At 44.7% G+C, this 19452-nt stretch overlaps 1 protein-coding gene across 5 annotated transcripts in view; it reads right to left on the bottom strand.

Moving 5' to 3' along the window:
- The window catches only part of ints1 (integrator complex subunit 1), a 143003-nt gene that overhangs the window by 73017 nt on the left and 50534 nt on the right, over positions 1-19452 (bottom strand). For all 5 annotated transcript variants that reach the window (XR_011887223.1, XR_011887222.1, XM_072268403.1 and 2 more), the window contains exons 20-26: positions 18283-18412; positions 15005-15184; positions 13005-13154; positions 10478-10663; positions 5326-5430; positions 3822-3989; positions 2233-2344 (exon numbers count right to left, since the gene is read on the bottom strand). Coding sequence is in view for 3 of the 5 variants with exons in the window: in XM_072268403.1 (XP_072124504.1) it covers positions 2233-2344; positions 3822-3989; positions 5326-5430; positions 10478-10663; positions 13005-13154; positions 15005-15184; positions 18283-18412 (1031 nt within the window). In the remaining 2 variants the exon portion in view is untranslated. The remainder of the gene's footprint in view (positions 1-2232; positions 2345-3821; positions 3990-5325; positions 5431-10477; positions 10664-13004; positions 13155-15004; positions 15185-18282; positions 18413-19452) is intronic.

The raw sequence follows: 19452 nt of genomic DNA, 5'->3' as shown, positions 1-19452 counted from the left end.
TTTTTTTAGTGCACAGAATTGCTAAAATCTGGAATGTATTGTTGGAGCTGGTGCTGGAAGCAAGTTCTCTCACAATGTTTGAGTTAAAATTTATTTTAGCACTGGAAACATCATGCATTGAATTATATGGGCCAAGAGATGGGGAATGTTATTACAATTTTGAGATTGCATGGACAGTGGGTAATAGCCAGTTAGCATGGACTCAGTGGGCTGAAGAACTTGTTCCCTTGATCTATGACCCAGTGATTGACATGCGGGGGAAATTCACAGAAGACTGCACAATATTTGATTCTATTTGCAACTTCTCAACAATTCAGGCATGGATGATAAATGGCAAGTAACACTCATGCCATAAAAAATGCCCACCAATGATCAAATCCTTCAGTGGAGAGTCTAACCACCTACTGCTGAAATTCAATGCTGTTATAATCACCAGAACCTTCACCTTGATCAAAACTAAAATGGAAAAATCACTAGAGACACAAAGGCTGGTCAGCAGCTAGGTATCCTGTGGTGAATTACTCGCCCTCTGACACCCCAATGCTTTTCCAACTATTTTCCACAATAAGTGCAGTTCCAACAATTCTCAATAAGTTCATCGCATTCAGCACAAAGCAGCCTTGCACCCTGCCACACATTTCTGTAGTGTATACTAGTACAAAATGCACAACAGTTACTTGTCTGGACTACTCCTTAAGTACCTCATGAATCCATAACTTCTACAAGTCGCACAGCATTCAGGGCAACGCTGTCCAGTGCCAGTTGTAAGATCAGGGATCAATTCTGCTGTCTGTAAGGAGTTTGCACGTTCTCCCTGTGGCTTCTTCTGGGAGCTCCGGTTTTCCCCCACATTCCAAAGAAATAGGGTTTAGTAAGTAGTGGGCACGCTATGTTGACGCCTGAAGCGTGGCGACACCCATGGGCTGCTCCTACCATAACTGTGTTGGTACTGATAGAAACAAAGCATTTCACTGTATGCTTCAATGTATGTGTGACAAATAAACTTTACCTTTAATTTCCAGCAAGGTGGTGACAGTGATCAACAGCGACATCTTGCAGACAGCTTACAAAACTGCTGGATATTTTTCTTCTTCTAAATATATTGCTTGTTCTGGACTGGGATCAATTGTAGCTCGTAATTTCCCTCTTAAGGATGTATTTTTGGACTGACTGCACAATCTGGTGCTTATGAGATCTCTTGGGGGTCTCGGTATGGAGTGAAGCTATGTCCCTCGCTAGTGGTGTATGCTGCATTGATTCCTAAAGGTGGAATACAAACCTGTGGTCAACTCCATTACCCCGCGCTGATTAAAGCATCAAGCAAGATTAAAATTGTCGAGGACGAGAGCGGAAAATGAACCAGTGTTGAGTGCCACCTATCTAGGTTTAACTGGTCTTCCTCTCACCGCATCCGGCAGAAAGTGAAACTTGGGCCCCATGCTGCAAAGTTCTATCAGCTTGGCAGCTCATGGCTGTGGACTCACTTTCTGCTATGGTTTGATGTTTAACGTCTCAGTGCTTAACACACTTTACTATTTGCGTGGTTTCATATTAGCACTTCAGCATGGAACTGAATCTGCGGCAGTGGTCTGAAGCCATCGACACAACGCTGAACTGACTGACTCGGTGGCTCTGACCACGGTCATCAGCTCCTGGACAGCCCTTACTCGCCTCAGGGATGGGGACTCTACAGTTTGATGTTTAATGTTTTGCGTGTTACTTGTTTGCTTTTTGCGCGATTTGTTCACCCCGCTCTCCCCTGAACACCTGTTGATCTCGTGTGGGGGGTTTCTTTAAAAGGTTCAATTTTTTTTTGTGACTGTCTGTAAGGAGACGAATCTCAAGGTTGTATACTGTATAAATACTTTGATAATAAATGTACTTTGAACTTTAAACTAAGGACAAAGGTTTCAGGTGCATGGGAACACCATCTTCCCCTTCAAGTTGAACACCATTTTGACTTGGAAATATTTGCTATCTCTACCCAAAGTTGGGATAGTATGAGTGGATAGGTTAATGTTAATTATTACAGGTGTCTGTGGCAGCTCTGCAGTTGCATGCTCTGTGCTATTTTTGCTTAAGCACTCAATACTCAATCTACCAGAATATAATGATTTCATTTATCTAACTTTCTGAATGGGCAGAGCTATCAAAGCCAGCATTTATTATCCACCCAAAGATTTTTTTTTTTAGTTTAATAACGTATCAGAAACCCTGCTTTCATGTCAATACCTTGAGGAGGACCCAATGTCAGGAGGATGACCATAGCATGAACCACCAGAATATGCATGGTAGCTGTCTCCCCAGTAGTCCAGCGCAGGAAAACCTGGTCCTGGGACTCAGACTGTGGATGAGGAACATGAAAAAAATCATTAGTTCTCCCTGTGGCAGTCACATTCCTGGAATTAAGTTCTATTTAATAGAGTTGGAAGTATTTAACGAAGCAGACTTTCTAAATGAGGGGTTCCCAACCCTTTCTATGCAACGGCCCCCTAGCGTTAACTGAGGTGTCCGTGGACTCCAGATTGGGAACCCCTGTTCTCAGCTGAATGACAGAAAGAGTTAAAGAACGATAAAATTTGCAGAGCTGCTGGGAAAGAGGAGGAAGAATGGACAGAGCCATTGCAAAAGTATGTTAACTATCAGCAACATATCCTTCCTCTGTGCATAGGGACAGAATGGAAAATGTTCTTGTATTGGTATAACTTCACCAATCCCTGACCCATTTAGTATTTCTCATAGCAGTCTCAACTTAGAGAATGGCACATTAAAGTATGATGCCATCTGTGCCTCCTTGAAAGAAACTAATTACTTTAGAAACTAAAAGAAAAGCATTAGAAGCAGACTACTCTACTTCCTGCGCCTACTCCATCATTCAACAGGATAACCTATCTCAAAACCATTTTCCCGCTCTATTGCCAAAATTATGGATACCTTTATTAAATTTTCAAAATAGTACAACTAAAAGAGCTGCTGTGTGACAGCTTCAGCAACTCAAGTTCAATCTTGACCTTTGGTGCTACCTGTGTAATTTTACAATTTCCTGCTGAGACTGTGGAGCACTCTGGTTTCCTCCTACATCCCAAAGACACGCAAACTGGTTAAATGACCACTGCAAATTACCACTACTACATAGTTAGGTGGTGAAAATTGGAGGTCACTGGAAAAGTGGGGAGAATAAAATGGGACTGGTGTAGGATTAGTGTTTCATGTTGTATGACTTGATGTCTCTACTTAAAAGAACATAAGAACATATGAAATAGGAGCAGGAGTAGGCCATCTGGCCCATCGAGCCTGCCCCGCCATTCAATAAGATCATGGCTGATCTGTCCATAAACTCAGCTCCATCTGCCTGTCTTTTCCCCATAACCCTTAATTCCCCTACTATGTAAAGGTTTATCTAACTGTATCTTAAATATATTTACTGAAGAAGCCTCAACTGCTTCCCTGTGCAGAGAATTCCACAGATTCACCACTCTCTGGGAAAAACAGTTTTTCCTCATCTGTCCTAAATCTTCTCCCCTGAATCCTGAGGCAATGTCCCCTCAAAAGGGACAACTGCAGCTTCTCTTTTTTTTTTCTCTGCCCATTCCTCCTCCCAGATTTCCTTCATTCAGATGAACCTCCTAATTTCTCTCTTAAGTTCTGATTTAATTTCTTCATGTGGATAATGGACTACAAAGAATAAAACGGCTGTGGAATAACTGCTAACAGACACCAGGACCAAGTGTGTCTCCAATGCACAGTACAGAATATTGAGTCATTCATGAACCCAGTGACCGCTGGGGGTGATGTGTAACAGCTAAAGACAAAGCACTCACCCAGCTGTACACCTCTTCATCCTCCTTTGTCTTTCGCATGCGCTTCACGTACCGAGAGAAGATGGCAATTAGTGCCACCAGCACAGACTCACACTCTGTTCTGTAGGAGTGCTTGGCAAAGAGGTGGGTCATGATGGTGGACCTCTCCACAATTAAACGAGCAACATCCTAAGGAAACAAAAGGAAGAATTACAACAAAACAACTAAAACTCATCAATAATGGAAAGTACATTGCAAACAAGAATGAAAATTCTATACAAAATCTACCTGATCACTCTTAAAAGATCTCCATCTAAAAGATGTCAGCCTGGCTTATAATCTTCTCTGTGATAACTGATTGATGTTCTGCATTTGGTAAATACTTACCTATTCACTTCTACCAATCACCCACTGTGCTAAATAATTTCACAGAAAATCCTGGTCCAACCATGCTTCCAATTTAAAGTTCATATTGTTGATCTTTGTGATCTTGGCCTCACCTCTCCATATAAATTGGTATATAAAGAGGTATTGGTATATTGGTATACACTGGTAGCCTCCACCGAGATCTCAGTTCTCCTCCATTTCTGGATCCTTTGTTTTAATTGCTCTTAACTGCTGTGCCATCAAATAGCTCTACCTTCAGCTCCTGAAGTCCTATGCTAAATCCCCCCTTGCTCATCTCTTTTCAGCTGCTCCATTAAACCTATCCCTCTGACAATTCCTTTTGATCACCTGTCTCAACATCACCCCATGGAGCTCTGTACTAAAGTTTGACTGATTATGCTCCTTAGAAACACCAAGGTTTATTAACTATATCAAAGGCACTGCTATTCTTCAGGACAGCAGCATATAAAATAATTTAATGGTTTATTATCCGGCAATGCCACCAGAATTTCCTTTGTTGAAGATGGAAGTGTCCAACTTTCATATATTAGAAGTACTAGGTCAGTTTGCATATTGATGAGATAAAGTTCTAACATGGAAACAAACCGAATAGAATACAAAGTACAGAACTCCCTAAATCTGGAAACAAGGGTGCCAGACTGGCAGATTATCACTCCCATTAATACCCCAACATGTTGTGAACTCAACCTTTGAAATATGTTACACAGTGAACACAAGTTGATCCTCATTTTCCTTCCTGATCCGCAACAATCCAAAAGCCTACCTTAATCCTGAACATACTTAACGGCATCTACAGATTTTTAGAATACAGAAACACAACCCGAGCGCAGTCCTAAGCAGTCAACCTCTTGTCCCAAGACTACAACCACCAGTTTTGGATTACCCACTTATGCCTTCTGTGTGTGTTCCAGCTGTGCCCATTCCACTACCAGTCATAATATTACACCCTCAACCTTATGAGTTCTCCTTATTAAATGGGATCTTATGAAACATATTTCCAAAAAAGCATTCAAATGAAACATTTTCACAAGCTGGGTAATAAGACAGCATTTCTCTGCCGTAGATCTATTGTTTTTTCATGCTGCCACATTATTCAAGCCTGCAGATTTATTCTTACCAGAGCAAGGTCATTATGCTGAGCCTGTTCCTCTACTGGAGCATGTTGTGACAAATAAATAACATAAGCACTGATGGTTTGGGGATCAGTCTCCACATGAATTGCCTGCAAATCAAAATTAGCAATAAGAATTTTTTAAAAAATTAACAAATTCTTAACTCAAATCAACACCAAATACGTCTCTCAGCGATTTATCCCTTGTATGCCCCTTTTGGCTACACACCACATCATTTCCCTATCTGCTCAAATCTTAATCAGTTAAAATATACCAGTCCCATTAAACAAACAGCAGTGTTCATTCCTGAGAGGGTGAACAAAAACAATTGGCATCCGATGCCCTCATGTGGTGAAAAGTCCTGCTCTCAGCAAACAGTCACACAGCACAGAAAATACAGTTAGTACAACACAGAAACAGCCCTTTGACCCAACTCATCCATGCTGACTAAGTTGCCTGCCCAAGCTAGCCTATTTGCCTACATTTGGCACATATACCTCTAAATCTTTCCTATTCTCTTACCTATCCAAATATCTTTAAAAATTGTAAATTATACTTAAATGCACATCTAATGATCACAAGATCCTGCTATACGTTGAGAACTCAAAGAACTGGAGGTCTACACCATGAGCGAGTTGCTTGCTGGCAGAGATAATGAAGGAGCTGAGCAACATGCTGCTGCCTGAGTAGATGGAGACTTACAGGCATATAGCAAGTGGCCACCACTGTCACTTTTCTTGTGATCTTGTCTTTGGACATTGTTAACCTGGTATGCTGCAAGTTTGATTTGCTGATTTATTGGATGTGAGCAGGTGTGGATGGAGGGGGCCAAGTCCTCGGTCGTAACGAGGACTAGGCCTGAAGCCATAGTGTCACCTGCTCGGAGTCAGGGTCTAAGCCACTGTGCTTCACCGGGGGCTGTGTGACACGGTGTCCAGACGGAGTCAGAGCTTCCCTCCCATGGTTTTGCTCAGCAGAAGACAAGCTCTGTTGTGGCTGCTGGCAGATTTTTTAGCAGCATTCAATGGACTCGGGCCTCAAGATGCAGCATATTCTGTGTCATTGTATGTTTAGTGATATTCTATATGGGGTTGTTTACTTTTGGGGGGGAGGGGGCAAATAGGGAAAGCAGGTGCGCCCCAGGACTCTTATTACATGATTGTGATCTTGTATGTGCTTACAGTGTATGACCTTTGGTAATGTGTCTTTGCACCTTGACCCCAGAGTAACGCTGTTCTATTTGGATGTGGTTAAAATGACAATTAAACTGGAAATGAATTGAATTGTAACTGCCTCTACTACTTCTTCTGGCAGCTTGTTCCATATATGCACAAGCTCTATGCAAACAGTTATCCTTCAGGTCTCTTTTAAACACGGAAGGAACTGTTGTCACAATCCACAGAGTCATAGGGGTGTGCAGAATACTGTGTACTTACCTTGTTCATTCATTTAGGTGATGGATTCAAAACCCCACCACAAACTTGAGGAAATTACCCAAGCTGACATTTCAATGCAGTACAAAGAGAATACTAAATCATTGAACTTTCTACCTTCAAAATCAGTATTAAATTAAAGCCCCATCTTACTCTCAAATATCAGCCTGGGCACAATTTTGATAAAGCACTGGGGAATGTTTATCCCTCCGCTGCATCACTCAAGACACAAGTTACCTAGTTTTAATCACAGTGCTGCATGTCAAAACTTGTTGTTCATACAGAAATGCTTCAAACAGCAGTTGAATAACTGGATGCTATTCTTGGATGACCCAAGATCATGAAGCCATTATATACAGTAAAAGTATTCAGCCCTCAAACTTTTTTCATATAAATTGATCAAAATTCCTGGCTGTTATCTTTAAGAACTATCTTTAAGAGCTCTATCCATCTCTTTCTTGAAAGCATCCAGAGACTTGGCCTCCACAGCCTTCTGGGGCAGAGCATTCCATATATCCACCACTCTCTGGGTGAAAAAGTTTTTCCTCAACTCCGTTCTAAATGGCCTACCCCTTATTCTTAAACTGTGGCCTCTGGTTCTGGACTCACCCATCAGCAGGAACATGCTTCCTGCCTCCAGCATGCCCAATCCCTTAATAATCTTATATGTTTCAATAAGATCCCCTCTCAGCCTTCTAAATTCCAGAGTATACAAGCCCAGTCACTCCAATCTTTCGACATATGACAGTCCCGCCATCCTGGGAATTAACCTTGTGAACCTACGCTGCACTCCCTCGATAGCAAGAATGTCCTTCCTCAAATTTGGAGACCAGAACTGCACACATTACTCCAGGTGTGGTCTCACCAGGGCCCTGTACAGCTGCAGAAGAACCTCTTTGCTCTTATACTCAATTCCCCTTGATGAAAGAACTGTGCAGCAGATGGCACCATATGGGAGAAAGCTTGAAGGCGTGCTTGGCACGGCTACTCCGTGTTCCCTCCTACAGCCCAGGAACAGCTTGCCTTCCACGCCTTTGCAAAGGCGCTAACACTGGAATGCCTTCGGCAGCACGTTCGCCTGACATGACCATCATCGCTAGACGAGGCGGAGAGAGCAGAAGCAATTTTAGCACCCCCCCCCCCCCCCCCCCAAAGGCTACCAGCATCAAAGCCCGGGCTTGTGTCACCGAGGCGGAGGAGGAAACTGACGAAGAGTAAGACAGGTCCGACCAGCACCGTGCCAACCCCACCACGGGCCACGAAAGGATCTCTGCTACTGGTGCGGTGAGGTGGGTGCGACGGGACTGTGGGTGATCTGGGAGGTGGATGTGTCGAGAATTTGGGTGATCTGTGAGGTGGGTGTGGCAGTGTGGGTGATCTGTGAGGTGGGACTGTCGGGAGTGTGGGTGATCTGTGAGGTGGGTGTGTCAATATGGGTGATCAGCGAGATCGGTGTGTGGGGAGTGTGGGTGATCTGTGACGTGCGTGTGTCAGTGTGGGTGATTCTCACACTATCATCTGTCCCGGTGTTCTCCCCAACACGGACCAGCCAACCCCGCCTGGGTGGACAACGATGGTGGTCCAGCTGGCGACGGTCACTGGTGACTGTGTGGCGACGGAAGGGAAGAGGAGGCTGCGCGTTACGGTGTGGAAAATCACAATGGAGCACGAGGTGTGGCTCACCGACATCCGAGAGTCCTGCAACATTGACCTGGACCTGCTGTCCCACTGGGGGCCCCGTGCAGAGTGTTGGGGTCAACACTCTACCATGGGACAAAGGCTGTGGCTCTCCAGCAGGACAGCTCCAGGAAGCAGTCCCAGAGGGAGCAGCAACCACCACCGGTTTCACAGTGGCCTGCTGCAGTGCAGCACACCCAGTAATGGCCCAGTGTAACACAGCTGAACCAGGGGCAAGTGGCAGTGACAGCCAGCAATGACCTCCCCACCATGGACCACGAGCAGCTGCACAGCGAGCAGGTGAGTGATTCTGTGCTGGCCCGGGTGTGGGGATGGTTGAGTGTGGGACAACGGCCGGAATGGGCAGAGCTCTCCGCCCTGGATCCAGAGACCAATGCAGTGGGGAAAGCTGGAGGTGTGTGAGGTTGCTTTTCCAGTGGTGGGAGTTGTCTGATGGTGGTCTCCCGGGGGCTCCGTGCCATGGTGCTGAGGTCAGTGCACGGGCTGGTGGGGGCCAGCCATTTCGTAGTTGCAAAGACGCTGGGCAGGCTGTGTGCACGCTTCTACTGGCCTGGCTACAGGCGGGATGTGGAGCTGTTCGTGCACGGCCGCGATGCTTGCAAGTTCCAGAAAGGGCTGGGCCAACAGCCTGGGGTGCCAATGCAGCAGTAAATGGTGGGGGCCCCAGTATAGGTCTACTCCCCCTCCCTGAAGAAGGGCTGACCGCATCTCCTCAGAAGCCACTGGAGGGGCCGGGAGAGGTGCTCGACCGCATCACCGATGTGGTATACTGGGTGCGGTTACCTGAGCAGCAGAAGGCAGTCGTGCTGCACCAGGACCAGCTGGCACCGTGTCAGGCCCTGGCCACCACTAACCCACTGAGGCTGAAGGAAGGAAGTGACAGTCCGGGTGCCCTGTCTCTTGCCTCACACAAACAGGCGGCAGTGTCCACGCCCACTGGGACTTTTGAACTTTGTTATAGACTCTAAGGTTGCCAAGGCCAGCTGACCCCTCGGGTGCGGGCAGTGTGATGCTATTTGGTGGGGGAGGGGGCCTGGTCGATAGCCCACCCCTGCATTTCTAATGACCAGTACTGTTTATTGTTCTTGCATTAAAATGCTTTTGTGGGATTATGGTGGGAAGTTCCAGTTCATTTATTGTTACATTTTAGCTTGGGTTATACAGTTATTCACTTGTGTATTTGTGGGTCACCCTGTCTGTAACCAGGGTGTGTGATGGTCACCTCCCCTGTCTATATGAGACTGGTTGGGTTCACTCTCTGAGTCATGGTTCCCCTTCTGTTTTGTGTTTATCACAGTAAAACATTTGTTGAATTCAACGAGCTCACTCATCTATCATTAAGGACCAAATGCTCACCACAGTATAAATATGTCAATTCTAAAATCTGCAGACAAATTATCACAAACTCCTTGTTATCAACACTGTCTGCATCAGAAAGTGGAAAAGGAAATGTTATTGTGTACAATCATAAAATATACTTAACATGCCAATGAGTTAGAGGGTGACATTCTTTTGTGCGCAGTTTAAATTCCTTTGAGCTAGTAGCAAACAATGTGTGTGCGCACACCTTAGAGGTCCCAACCATGTCTCTCCCTCGCTCTGACCACTTCTCAAACATGCCTCCACCTCTCTCCAAATCAGTCTTGAATCCACACACCTCGACCATCAAGTTAGCGTCACCTTCCCTCACCTCTTGTTTGTGGTGATCGTTTACAATATTTCCACTACAGAAAATTGTGATTAATTAAGTATTTATTTGTATTTCTTGCATAATGAACTGCCAGTAAGTTATCACCCATCTTCAGTAGTGTCATCTTAAACCAGAAGTATCTATCTAAGCACATCCTATTTGCCTGAATTTGGCCCGTGTCTCTCAGTCTACGTATTCATTTCTTCCACAAGTTTCTAAATCGGTGCTCTTTTACTTTAAGTTTCTCTTCAAAATGAGATAGGCTAAGGGACTTTTGTCCACATTGTAACATTCAATTAAAAAAACGTTAGCACCCCTGTGGTTCACAAAGCTTACCTGCTGCAGTGCTAAGGAAGTCATCTTACAGACACTGCTGAACAGGGGCAGTTTGGGAAGATCCCGCAGCAGCCACTGATATCCAGGGAGCGGCTCACTATCACTCGAGTCCTCTTCTATCATTTGGTCTCGCTCATCCGCATCCCGCAGACTGCTCTCAGAGTCAGTCAGTACCAGAGACAATCCCTGCAGTGAAGAAGGTTGAATGTTTGTGTCACATGAGAAGCCCTTTGAAAGTGACGTCAAAAAGGTAAAGAAGTTCGTAATATCAATGGAGAAGGATATTGGACCTATTTCTCACCACCCCCTCTGCATCCCTTCCCATGTGACATCATGAAACTCATGAGTCACTTATTATTATCAGCTGGTAGGTGAAACAAATGGTGTACAGTTTGTGTGAGAAACACAAACATCAGCACCCTCTCATCACTGCCAAATAATCCACTGACACTGCCTACCTGGGCTCATTCTCTGCTATTCCTCATGCTTGCTTCCAGTAAATGTTCACAATGTGTAGGAAGCAGTTCCAGGTATTTGGATCATTGCTGTTGTAAAACTCAAACCAGCTCTCGCACTAATAAATTGGCATTTCCCCAAAATGTGACACTGCCATCTCCCAGATCATTGCCTTCAACATCTGAGGTGTCATCATTAGCAGAAATTTGGTAAAATACCAGCCATAAAAATAATTTAGCCACATAAGCTGCACAAAGCCAGAGCATCATTCGTGATTGATTTAACTCCTGACACCCAAATCCCTTCCATGAGGCACAACCCATGATGAGCATGTTGAATATTCTTCACTTGCAGCGGTTGGTACAGCTTCTGAAATTCTCAATTAATTTAGCATCAGTGGTTATTTCTTCAGCAGTTTGATAATGAGAGGCATTGATTGTGTGGATAGTCAGAGGCTTTTTCCCAGGGCTGAAATGGCTAGCACAAGAGGGCATAGTTTTAATGTGCTTGGAAGTAGGTACAGAGGAGATGTCAGGGGTAAGTTTTCTTACACAGAGAGTGGTGAGTGTGTGGAATGGGCTGCTGGCAGCAGTGATGGAGGCAGAAATGATAGGGTCTTTTAAGAGACTCCTGGATAGGTATATGGAGCTTAGAAAAATAGAAGGCTATGGGTAAGCCTAGGAAGTTCTAAGGTAAAGACGTGTTCAGCACAGCTATGTGGGCTGAAAGGCCTGTATTGTGCTGTAGGTTTTCTATGTTTCTATCATTCAGGTTAAAAGAAAGGCTACTTCACCCCCAGCAACTCACCAACCATTATTTCCACCACCTCAGAGGCCAAGGACAGAAGAGAGGTTGGAACAGCACTACTTGCAAGTTCTCTTCAAGATCACACTGTAACTTGCCTAGAAACATGTCCCTCCCTGTTCCTTCAGCATTACTTCGTCAACATCTTTGATCTTTCTATTCAACAGAGGAAAATAGGGATGTCCCACCCTCTCCTATCAGCATCACCTATCTGATATCCATCATCTGCTGCCCTTTGTTACTTACATTTATCACCTTCCAGCTTTAGGCACCATTCCCACTCTCCCCCTTCATCCATTAGAGAACCTGTTAGCCCTTCTCAACTGGAACCACTTACTGCCTGCCAGCTCTTGCTCCACCTATTCTCTCCACCTTCATCTCAGTCCTGATAAAGGGTCTTGATCTAAAACATCGACTGTCCATTTTGGAATATAGCTGCTGCCTGAACTGATGAGTTCCTCCAACTTTTTGTGTGTTGCACAAGATCAGAGCAGGAGTAGTTTAGCAGGCCCCTCAGGCCTACCCCACTATTCAACATGAACATGGATGATCTCTGTGAACCTCAACTTCACTTCCATGCCTGTTACCCATAACCCTCATTTCCTCACTATTTCAAATATTATATTAACCTTCACCTTAAGTATTTCTAATGATCAGGTCTCCATCACCCTGTGAAGTAGAGAATTCCAGAGATTCATTGCTCTCTGAGAAATTTCTAAGCACCTTAATCTGAAATGACAACCCTCTTAGATTGTAAATACATCCTCTTGCTTGTGACACTTCCTCTACAGCCACTGACAGAATTCCCTCAATACAAGAATTGTAGAGGTTCATGAAAGCACCTCACCACAGACTTCTTAAAACGTAACAAGGCTGGCTTAACAGTGATGCATCCTTCAAGAGGACCACAACCTTGTCAGAGGGTTAGGAGGTTTGCATTCTCAATGATCTGCAGAGCTAAGTTGGCTGGAGTCAGGGCCTTGTAATTTTACTCTTGGTAGGGTCAGCTATGCCAAACAAGTCAAAAGGTAGAGGCCAGATTAAGAGTGGTCCACCAGTCCTCCAGGTTCAGGAGTTCAGCTCAGGGCTACAACAACTCTGACTGTTGCAGAAACAGCATAAAAAGCTGCCCTAAACACTAGCAGCGTAGCAGGTATTTGATGATGATGCTAGCAGTGATGCATGTAAAATTGTTGAAACAAAACCTGGCTCACTTTCACAAAGATAGATAGTAAATTTAAAAGATACACAGACCCCTCCAACATACCTTCATGGCTAGAACACGAGAGGCTACTTGTGGAGAGCTAAGGCGTCTCAGGAAGTAATCCAGTACTTCACAGGTCGTTTGTTCATCAGCTTTGGTACCCAACAGGAGGTCCTGCAGACGGCCCAGAAGCTGCCGTTGTTTCTGTTGTCTCTATAACAAAGAGAAAAGCAGAGGTCAAATAAGGAAGCAAACTGACCTACTCCAGGTACTTCAGAGGTTTAGTCAACACTCCCAGTGCTGCCAGTGAGATGATGCTGCTTAGTCACAATTGGTGTCTTGCAGATGACACCAACCAAGTTGACAGGGATGAGCAAGGGAAAAACAAACACAAACACGAGAAAATCTGCAGATGCTGGAAATCCAAAGCAACACACAAAAGGTTGGACCTCAGCAGGCCAGGCAGCCTCTATGGAAAAGAGTAAACAGTTGGCGTCTCAGGCTGAGACCCTTCTTCACGACTGGAGTGCATGAGTTATAAGGAGAGCCTGTATAGAGATGGACTGGTTTCCCTGGAACAAAGGAAACTGACAGGTGACCTTAGAGGTTTATAAAATCATGAGGGGCACTGATATTGTAGGTTAGATAGTTGCAGTCTTTTTTCCCCAGGGTAGAGGACACTAAACTTAGGAGGCACAGTTGTAAGGTGAGGGAGGAACATTCTATACGAGACTGAAGGGTATACTTTTCCCACACAAAGGATGGAATGAACTGCTGGAAAAGGTGATAGAGGCAGGTATAATGACATCAAAATCTAAAGACATTGGGATAGAAACAGATATGAGGACAGAAATAGACATTAGGTACATAGATAGAAAATAGAGGGATATGGGGCAAACACAGACAAATAATAGATAAGCATTTTGGTTCGCATGGATGAGTTGGGCTAAATGTCCCTAACTCCATGACTCTATAATCACAGTTTAAAAAAAATGGTCCCCATGAAAACTTCCCCCTTCTCCTGAAAGAGATAGCTGTACCACTGAGGGATACCACACAGAAACAGGACTTTCAAAATAGCAAGCTGGTGAGGACCATCAACCACCTTCCTATACTAATCCCATTTTTTTAAAAAACATTCTCATCAATTCCAGCATGATCACACCACTCACTCACACATGAGGTGCAATTTACAGTGGTCAATCTACACATCTTTGGAATGTGGGAGGAAACAGGAGCACCTAGTCAGTCACAGTGAGAACATTCATTCTCCACCCAGACAGCACCAGAGGTCAGGAGTGAGCCCAGGCCTCTGGCACTGTAAGCCGCCACCAAGCCCCCCATTTGGGCTCAACTACTCCTCCACGTGCCACGGAAAATCCAAGCTCACTGTACCAGTACTGGAGGTACCAATCTTTGGATCAAATACTAAGCCAAGGCTAAAGTAAATACAAAAGATCTCACAGCTGTTCTAAAACCAAGGGATTCCTGTCTATGGGTAGCAAGTCATGGCCTAGTAGCATCACAAAGCAGGATATTAATTTCTGTCACATTCCCAGTTTGGAATCTAGCAGTGTGGAAGCTAGGTGTTGAAATTGATACAATGCACAATTGTTTTTCAACAATCTCTCTCACAGCTGTTATGGGATAGCCCAACTGAAACACCCACAAAATTCACTGCATTTACCTACACAGCTACTCCAGCAGCATCTCCCAAATCAGACTTTGCCTGCATGAAGGGTGAGGACTTCAGACTGAAGTTCCCCAACACCCTTAAAAAACATCACCATTGCTTCAGTGTCATTGGGTCTCTTCCCCCCACTTGCTGCTGGACAGCACAGAAGTACTGCAGCTGCTCAACAAGGTGGCTGGCATATCACCACCCACTCAATGGCTATTATGGTTAGACAATATAGACCTTGGCAGCAAAGCCTAGATCCCAAATTAAAATAAGCAATAAATAAAAACAGCATTTGCTGGGTAAGGATAAGACATTTTTCAGCCATTTACAAATGCCCACATATACATGTGCTCCTGCCCCAGTTGGGTAGATGCAGTCTTACCTGTCGTTTCTTGGCCCGCTGCTCTTTGCTTTCTCCCTCATCTTCCTCCTCTGTGGAGGCCACCTCGTCAGCTGCATCATGAAGCAGAAATTCACACAGGCATTGGACAGGCAGCACATCCAAGGATCCTTCACTAGACTGTACCAGATCTGCTAACCAGGGCATGGATTGAGACGAAGCCTGGAGGAAAAGGAAGGTTCGAAGGAAAAAACATATTTAACAGCCACATTTGATTTAATTTTTTGATTAATATAAAATATAATAAATGGAAGAAGGATCTATAACCAAGTAATACAAGTTTAAGGTAACTGACAAAGAGAAGCATAGAAACTAAGTTATCTAACTGAGCTTGTCCATTTGTCTGCATTTGGTTCATATCCTCCTGAACCTTTCCTATCCATGTATCTGACTAAATATTTTTTTTAAAATATCTCAGTAACCCTTCTTTCACTTAGCACCTTATAATTAGAAATGTCCTACTCAAAGATAAGCTGGGCATTTTTAGCATATTTAAAAGAAAAATACCCAGGGTTATGACAGAAAATCAGGGGAAAGTGAAACAAACTAGGTAGTGCTTTCAAAAAGTAGATACAGGCACAGTGATCCAATGATTCTATTCCACGGATCAAACCCAAAAAGAAACAACAGGCACAGATAAGTGCTGTATACCTGTAACATGGTGGGGGGTGGGGGGGGGGTGGTCTTCAACCTCTCAGGACCTCCTGCTTTAATGTTTCAAACAACGAACCCTCTTCTGGCCACCTCAGAAAGAACATCCTCAGAAGGGACACAGAAACTTTCTCAAAGAACAAGCACAATTTCAAGCAAGCTTTTCTCCTACTTTCTTTACATAATCAGTGTCTGAGACCTCTTGAGTTAATATCTCAAGACCTCAGTCCAGAGAATCTGAAGCCAACATAAAATGGAACACTTCAGTGATGTATTATTTTCAGTGCAGTACATTTTGGTACACTGTAACAGAGTACAACAGTGAAATAAACTTGCCACCTAGAGGTCCACACTACCCACATTTAGTACCAAGTGAGATGTTAAAAGCTCTGCTTTATTCAAATCAGCATTCCGAAAAGGTTACCAGGGCAGTGTTCACAATAAGAGAAGAGTAAATGCTTTGGCTCAGAGGATTAGATTCTCACTTCTGACTAAGAAGGACATGATCTTATTGTCTTATGGTCTTATGATTTCAATCAGTAAACCAAAAAACTGAGCACATAATCAAGGCTTACATTTCAGTACCACAAAGAAGGAAATGTACTGTTTGAGGATTCATCTTTTGGATGAAGCAATAAACTGAGCATGAATATAAAAAGATCCCTGTCAGTGCTTTGCAAAGAAGTAGGGTAGTTTCCAACGTTCTGACCAGCTTTAACCCAGTAAGTAATATATACAGTTTCACTGCTGTTTGTGAAATCTTGCTTTGAGTCCCTTCAATGCAATGCTAACTATGCTTCAGAAGTACTGCAATGTCTGTGAAGTATCTCTGGAATTACCATCTTCCTAGGTGAACAGTATTAAGTCATCGCCAAGTTCTTTGTCCAAATGTGCCCTTTTATATTTGATCTTGCACTAGCTTCATGTCATAATTACCCAATCACTTTGCTTGACTTCTCTTTCCAAAGGTTGCCATAGTCTCAGCATATACATAAAACAGCAGAAGGACAGTATGCAAGACAAGCTTTTCACTGTATCTCAGTATGTGCCAAGAGTAAACCAATTCCAATTCGTCAACCAGTGGCAACACTTGAAAAGTAATCAACAGGAATTCTGCAGATGCTGGAAATTCAAGCAACACACATAAAAGTTGCTGGTGAACGCAGCAGGCCAGGCAGCATCTCTAGGAAGAGGTGCAGTTGACGTTTCAGGCCGAGACCCTTCGTCAGGACTAACTGAAGGAAGAGTGAGTAAGGGATTTGAAAGTTGGAGGGGGAGGGGGAGATCCAAAATGATAGGAGAAGACAGGAGGGGGAGGGATGGAGCCAAGAGCTGGACAGGTGATTGGCAAAAGGGATACGAGAGGATCATGGGACAGGAGGTCCGGGAAGAAAGACGGGGGGGGGGGGGGGGGGGAACCCAGAGGATGGGCAAGGGGTATATTCAGAGGGACAGAGGGAGAAAAAGGAGAGTGAGAGAAAGAATGTGTGTATAAAAATAAGTAACAGATGGGGTACGAGGGGGAGGGATGGGGGGGACGAATAGACAAGGGAGTTGCGTAGCCACCTCCAACGGGATCCCACCACTAAGCACATCTTTCCCTCCCCCCCTCTCTCTGCATTCCGCAGGGATCGCTCCCTACACAACTCCCTTGTCCATTCGTCCCCCCCATCCCTCCCCACTGATCTCCCTCCTGGCACTTATCCGTGTAAGCGGAACAAGTGCTACACATGCCCTTACACCTCCTCCCTTACCACCATTAAGGGCCCCAAACAGTCCTTCCAGGTGAGGCAACACTTCACCTGTGAGTCGACTGGGGTGATATACTGCGTCCGGTGCTCCCGATGTGGTCTTTTATATATTGGCGAGACCCGACGCAGACTGGGAGACCGCTTTGCTGAACATCTACGCTCTGTCCGCCAGAGAAAGCAGGATCTCCCAGTGGCCACACATTTTAATTCCACATCCCATTCCCATTCTGACATGTCTATCCACGGCCTCCTCTACTGTAAAGATGAAGCCACACTCAGGTTGGGGGAACAACACCTTATATTCCGTCTGGGTAGCCTCCAACCTGATGGCATGAACATCGACTTCTCTAACTTCCGCTAATGCCCCACCTCCCCCTCGTACCCCATCCGTTACTTATTTTTATACACACATTCTTTCCTCTCACTCTCCTTTTTCTCCCTCTGTCCCTCTGAATATACCCCTTGCCCATCCTCTGGGTCCCCCCGCCCCCCCTTGTCTTTCTTCCCAGACCTCCTGTCCCATGATCCTCTCGTATCCCTTTTGCCTATCACCTGTCCAGCTCTTGGCTCCATCCCTCCCCCTCCTGTCTTCTCCTATCATTTTGGATCTCCCCCTCCAACTTTCAAATCCCTTACTCACTCTTCCTTCAGTTAGTCCTGACTAAGGGTCTCGGCCTGAAACGTCGACTGCACCTCTTCCTAGAGATGCTGCCCGGCCTGCTGCGTTCACCAGCAACTTTTATGTGTGTTACTCGAAAAGTAATTCTTTGGCTGCGTTGCACTTTCTAAGTGCTGGGGATGTGAAAAACTATCTATTTGTAAATGGCCCTATTACCTTTCTAAGCAGTGCTCACTCACCTGCCTCTGAATGATGTTTAACAGGAAGTCAGGATGGCGACTACGACACAGCAGGTGGCCAAGGCGAAGGGACTGATTTAAGCTCTTCAGCTGCTCGAGAACATGTGGAGGTGGACGGCGAGGGGGGCCCCTGAAAGAGGAATCACAAGGTCAGGAAGTCAGAAAATGACAGAAGCATATTCACAAAGACATTAAAAGGAGGAAAATATTTACTCCTCATCACAAACACGAGACACCTGAGCAAACATCTGCATGTTGGACCATGGCCTCCTCTCCTGCCAAGACGAAGCCTCTCTCAGGTTGAAGGAGCAACAACTCATATTCTTTCTAAGTAGCCTCCAAACTGACGGCATGAACGTCAACATCTCTAACGTCCAGTAATTTCTCCACCCCCACACTTCGTTTTCCATTCTGGCTCCTCTCTTACCCCTTTCTCTTCTCCTCACACTGCACCCAATCCTACCCTTTCTTCCATGGTCCATTTTTCTCCCATCAGATTTCTTCTTCTGCTCTTCACCTCCCAGATTCTCAGTTCACCCCCGCTCCCCCAACCATCCACCTCTTCTTCTCCTAGCTTCACCTATAACCTACCAGCTTCAACTCCCTCCCCTTTCCCCACCTTCTTATTCTGACTTCTCCCTCTTTCTTTCTAGTCCTGATGAAGGTGCTCTGCACCAAATGTCCAGCGTTTATTCCTCTCCATAGATAATGTCTGACTTGCTGAGTTCCTTCAGCATTATGTATGTGTTGCTACTGGTTGCACACATTTCTACACATTCAGCCTTCAATGTTAGTGAATATGCAGGGGCAAGAACAGCTAGTGGAAAATAGTCCTGCCTACATTTAGTATTGATGGCCACTTTCTTCCCTAATATGCCTTCTCTAAAACAGTAATTAAAAAATTCTTGCAAATGACAAAAATTAAAATAAAAATAGAAAATGCTGGAAACAGAGCAGGGCAGGCAGCAAGACAGACAAAGTCGATGTTTTAAGTCAGACCCTTCCATGGATGCTGCTTGACCTGAAAAGCAATTCCAGCCTTTTCTGTTTTTCTCTGAGGCTCATCAGCGTGAAGAACGTACCTAAATATCATTTCAGAGATCATTATAAAACTTTTCAATAACAGATTGGTACCAGGTTATCAACAGAAATCTCCATTCATTTCTCACA

Source organism: Mobula birostris, chromosome 9 (assembly GCF_030028105.1).
Source record: "Mobula birostris isolate sMobBir1 chromosome 9, sMobBir1.hap1, whole genome shotgun sequence".
Lineage (NCBI taxonomy): Eukaryota > Metazoa > Chordata > Chondrichthyes > Myliobatiformes > Myliobatidae > Mobula > Mobula birostris.
The sequence above is the reverse complement of the archived record's forward strand: the minus strand, read 5'-3'. Positions and strand labels throughout refer to the sequence as shown.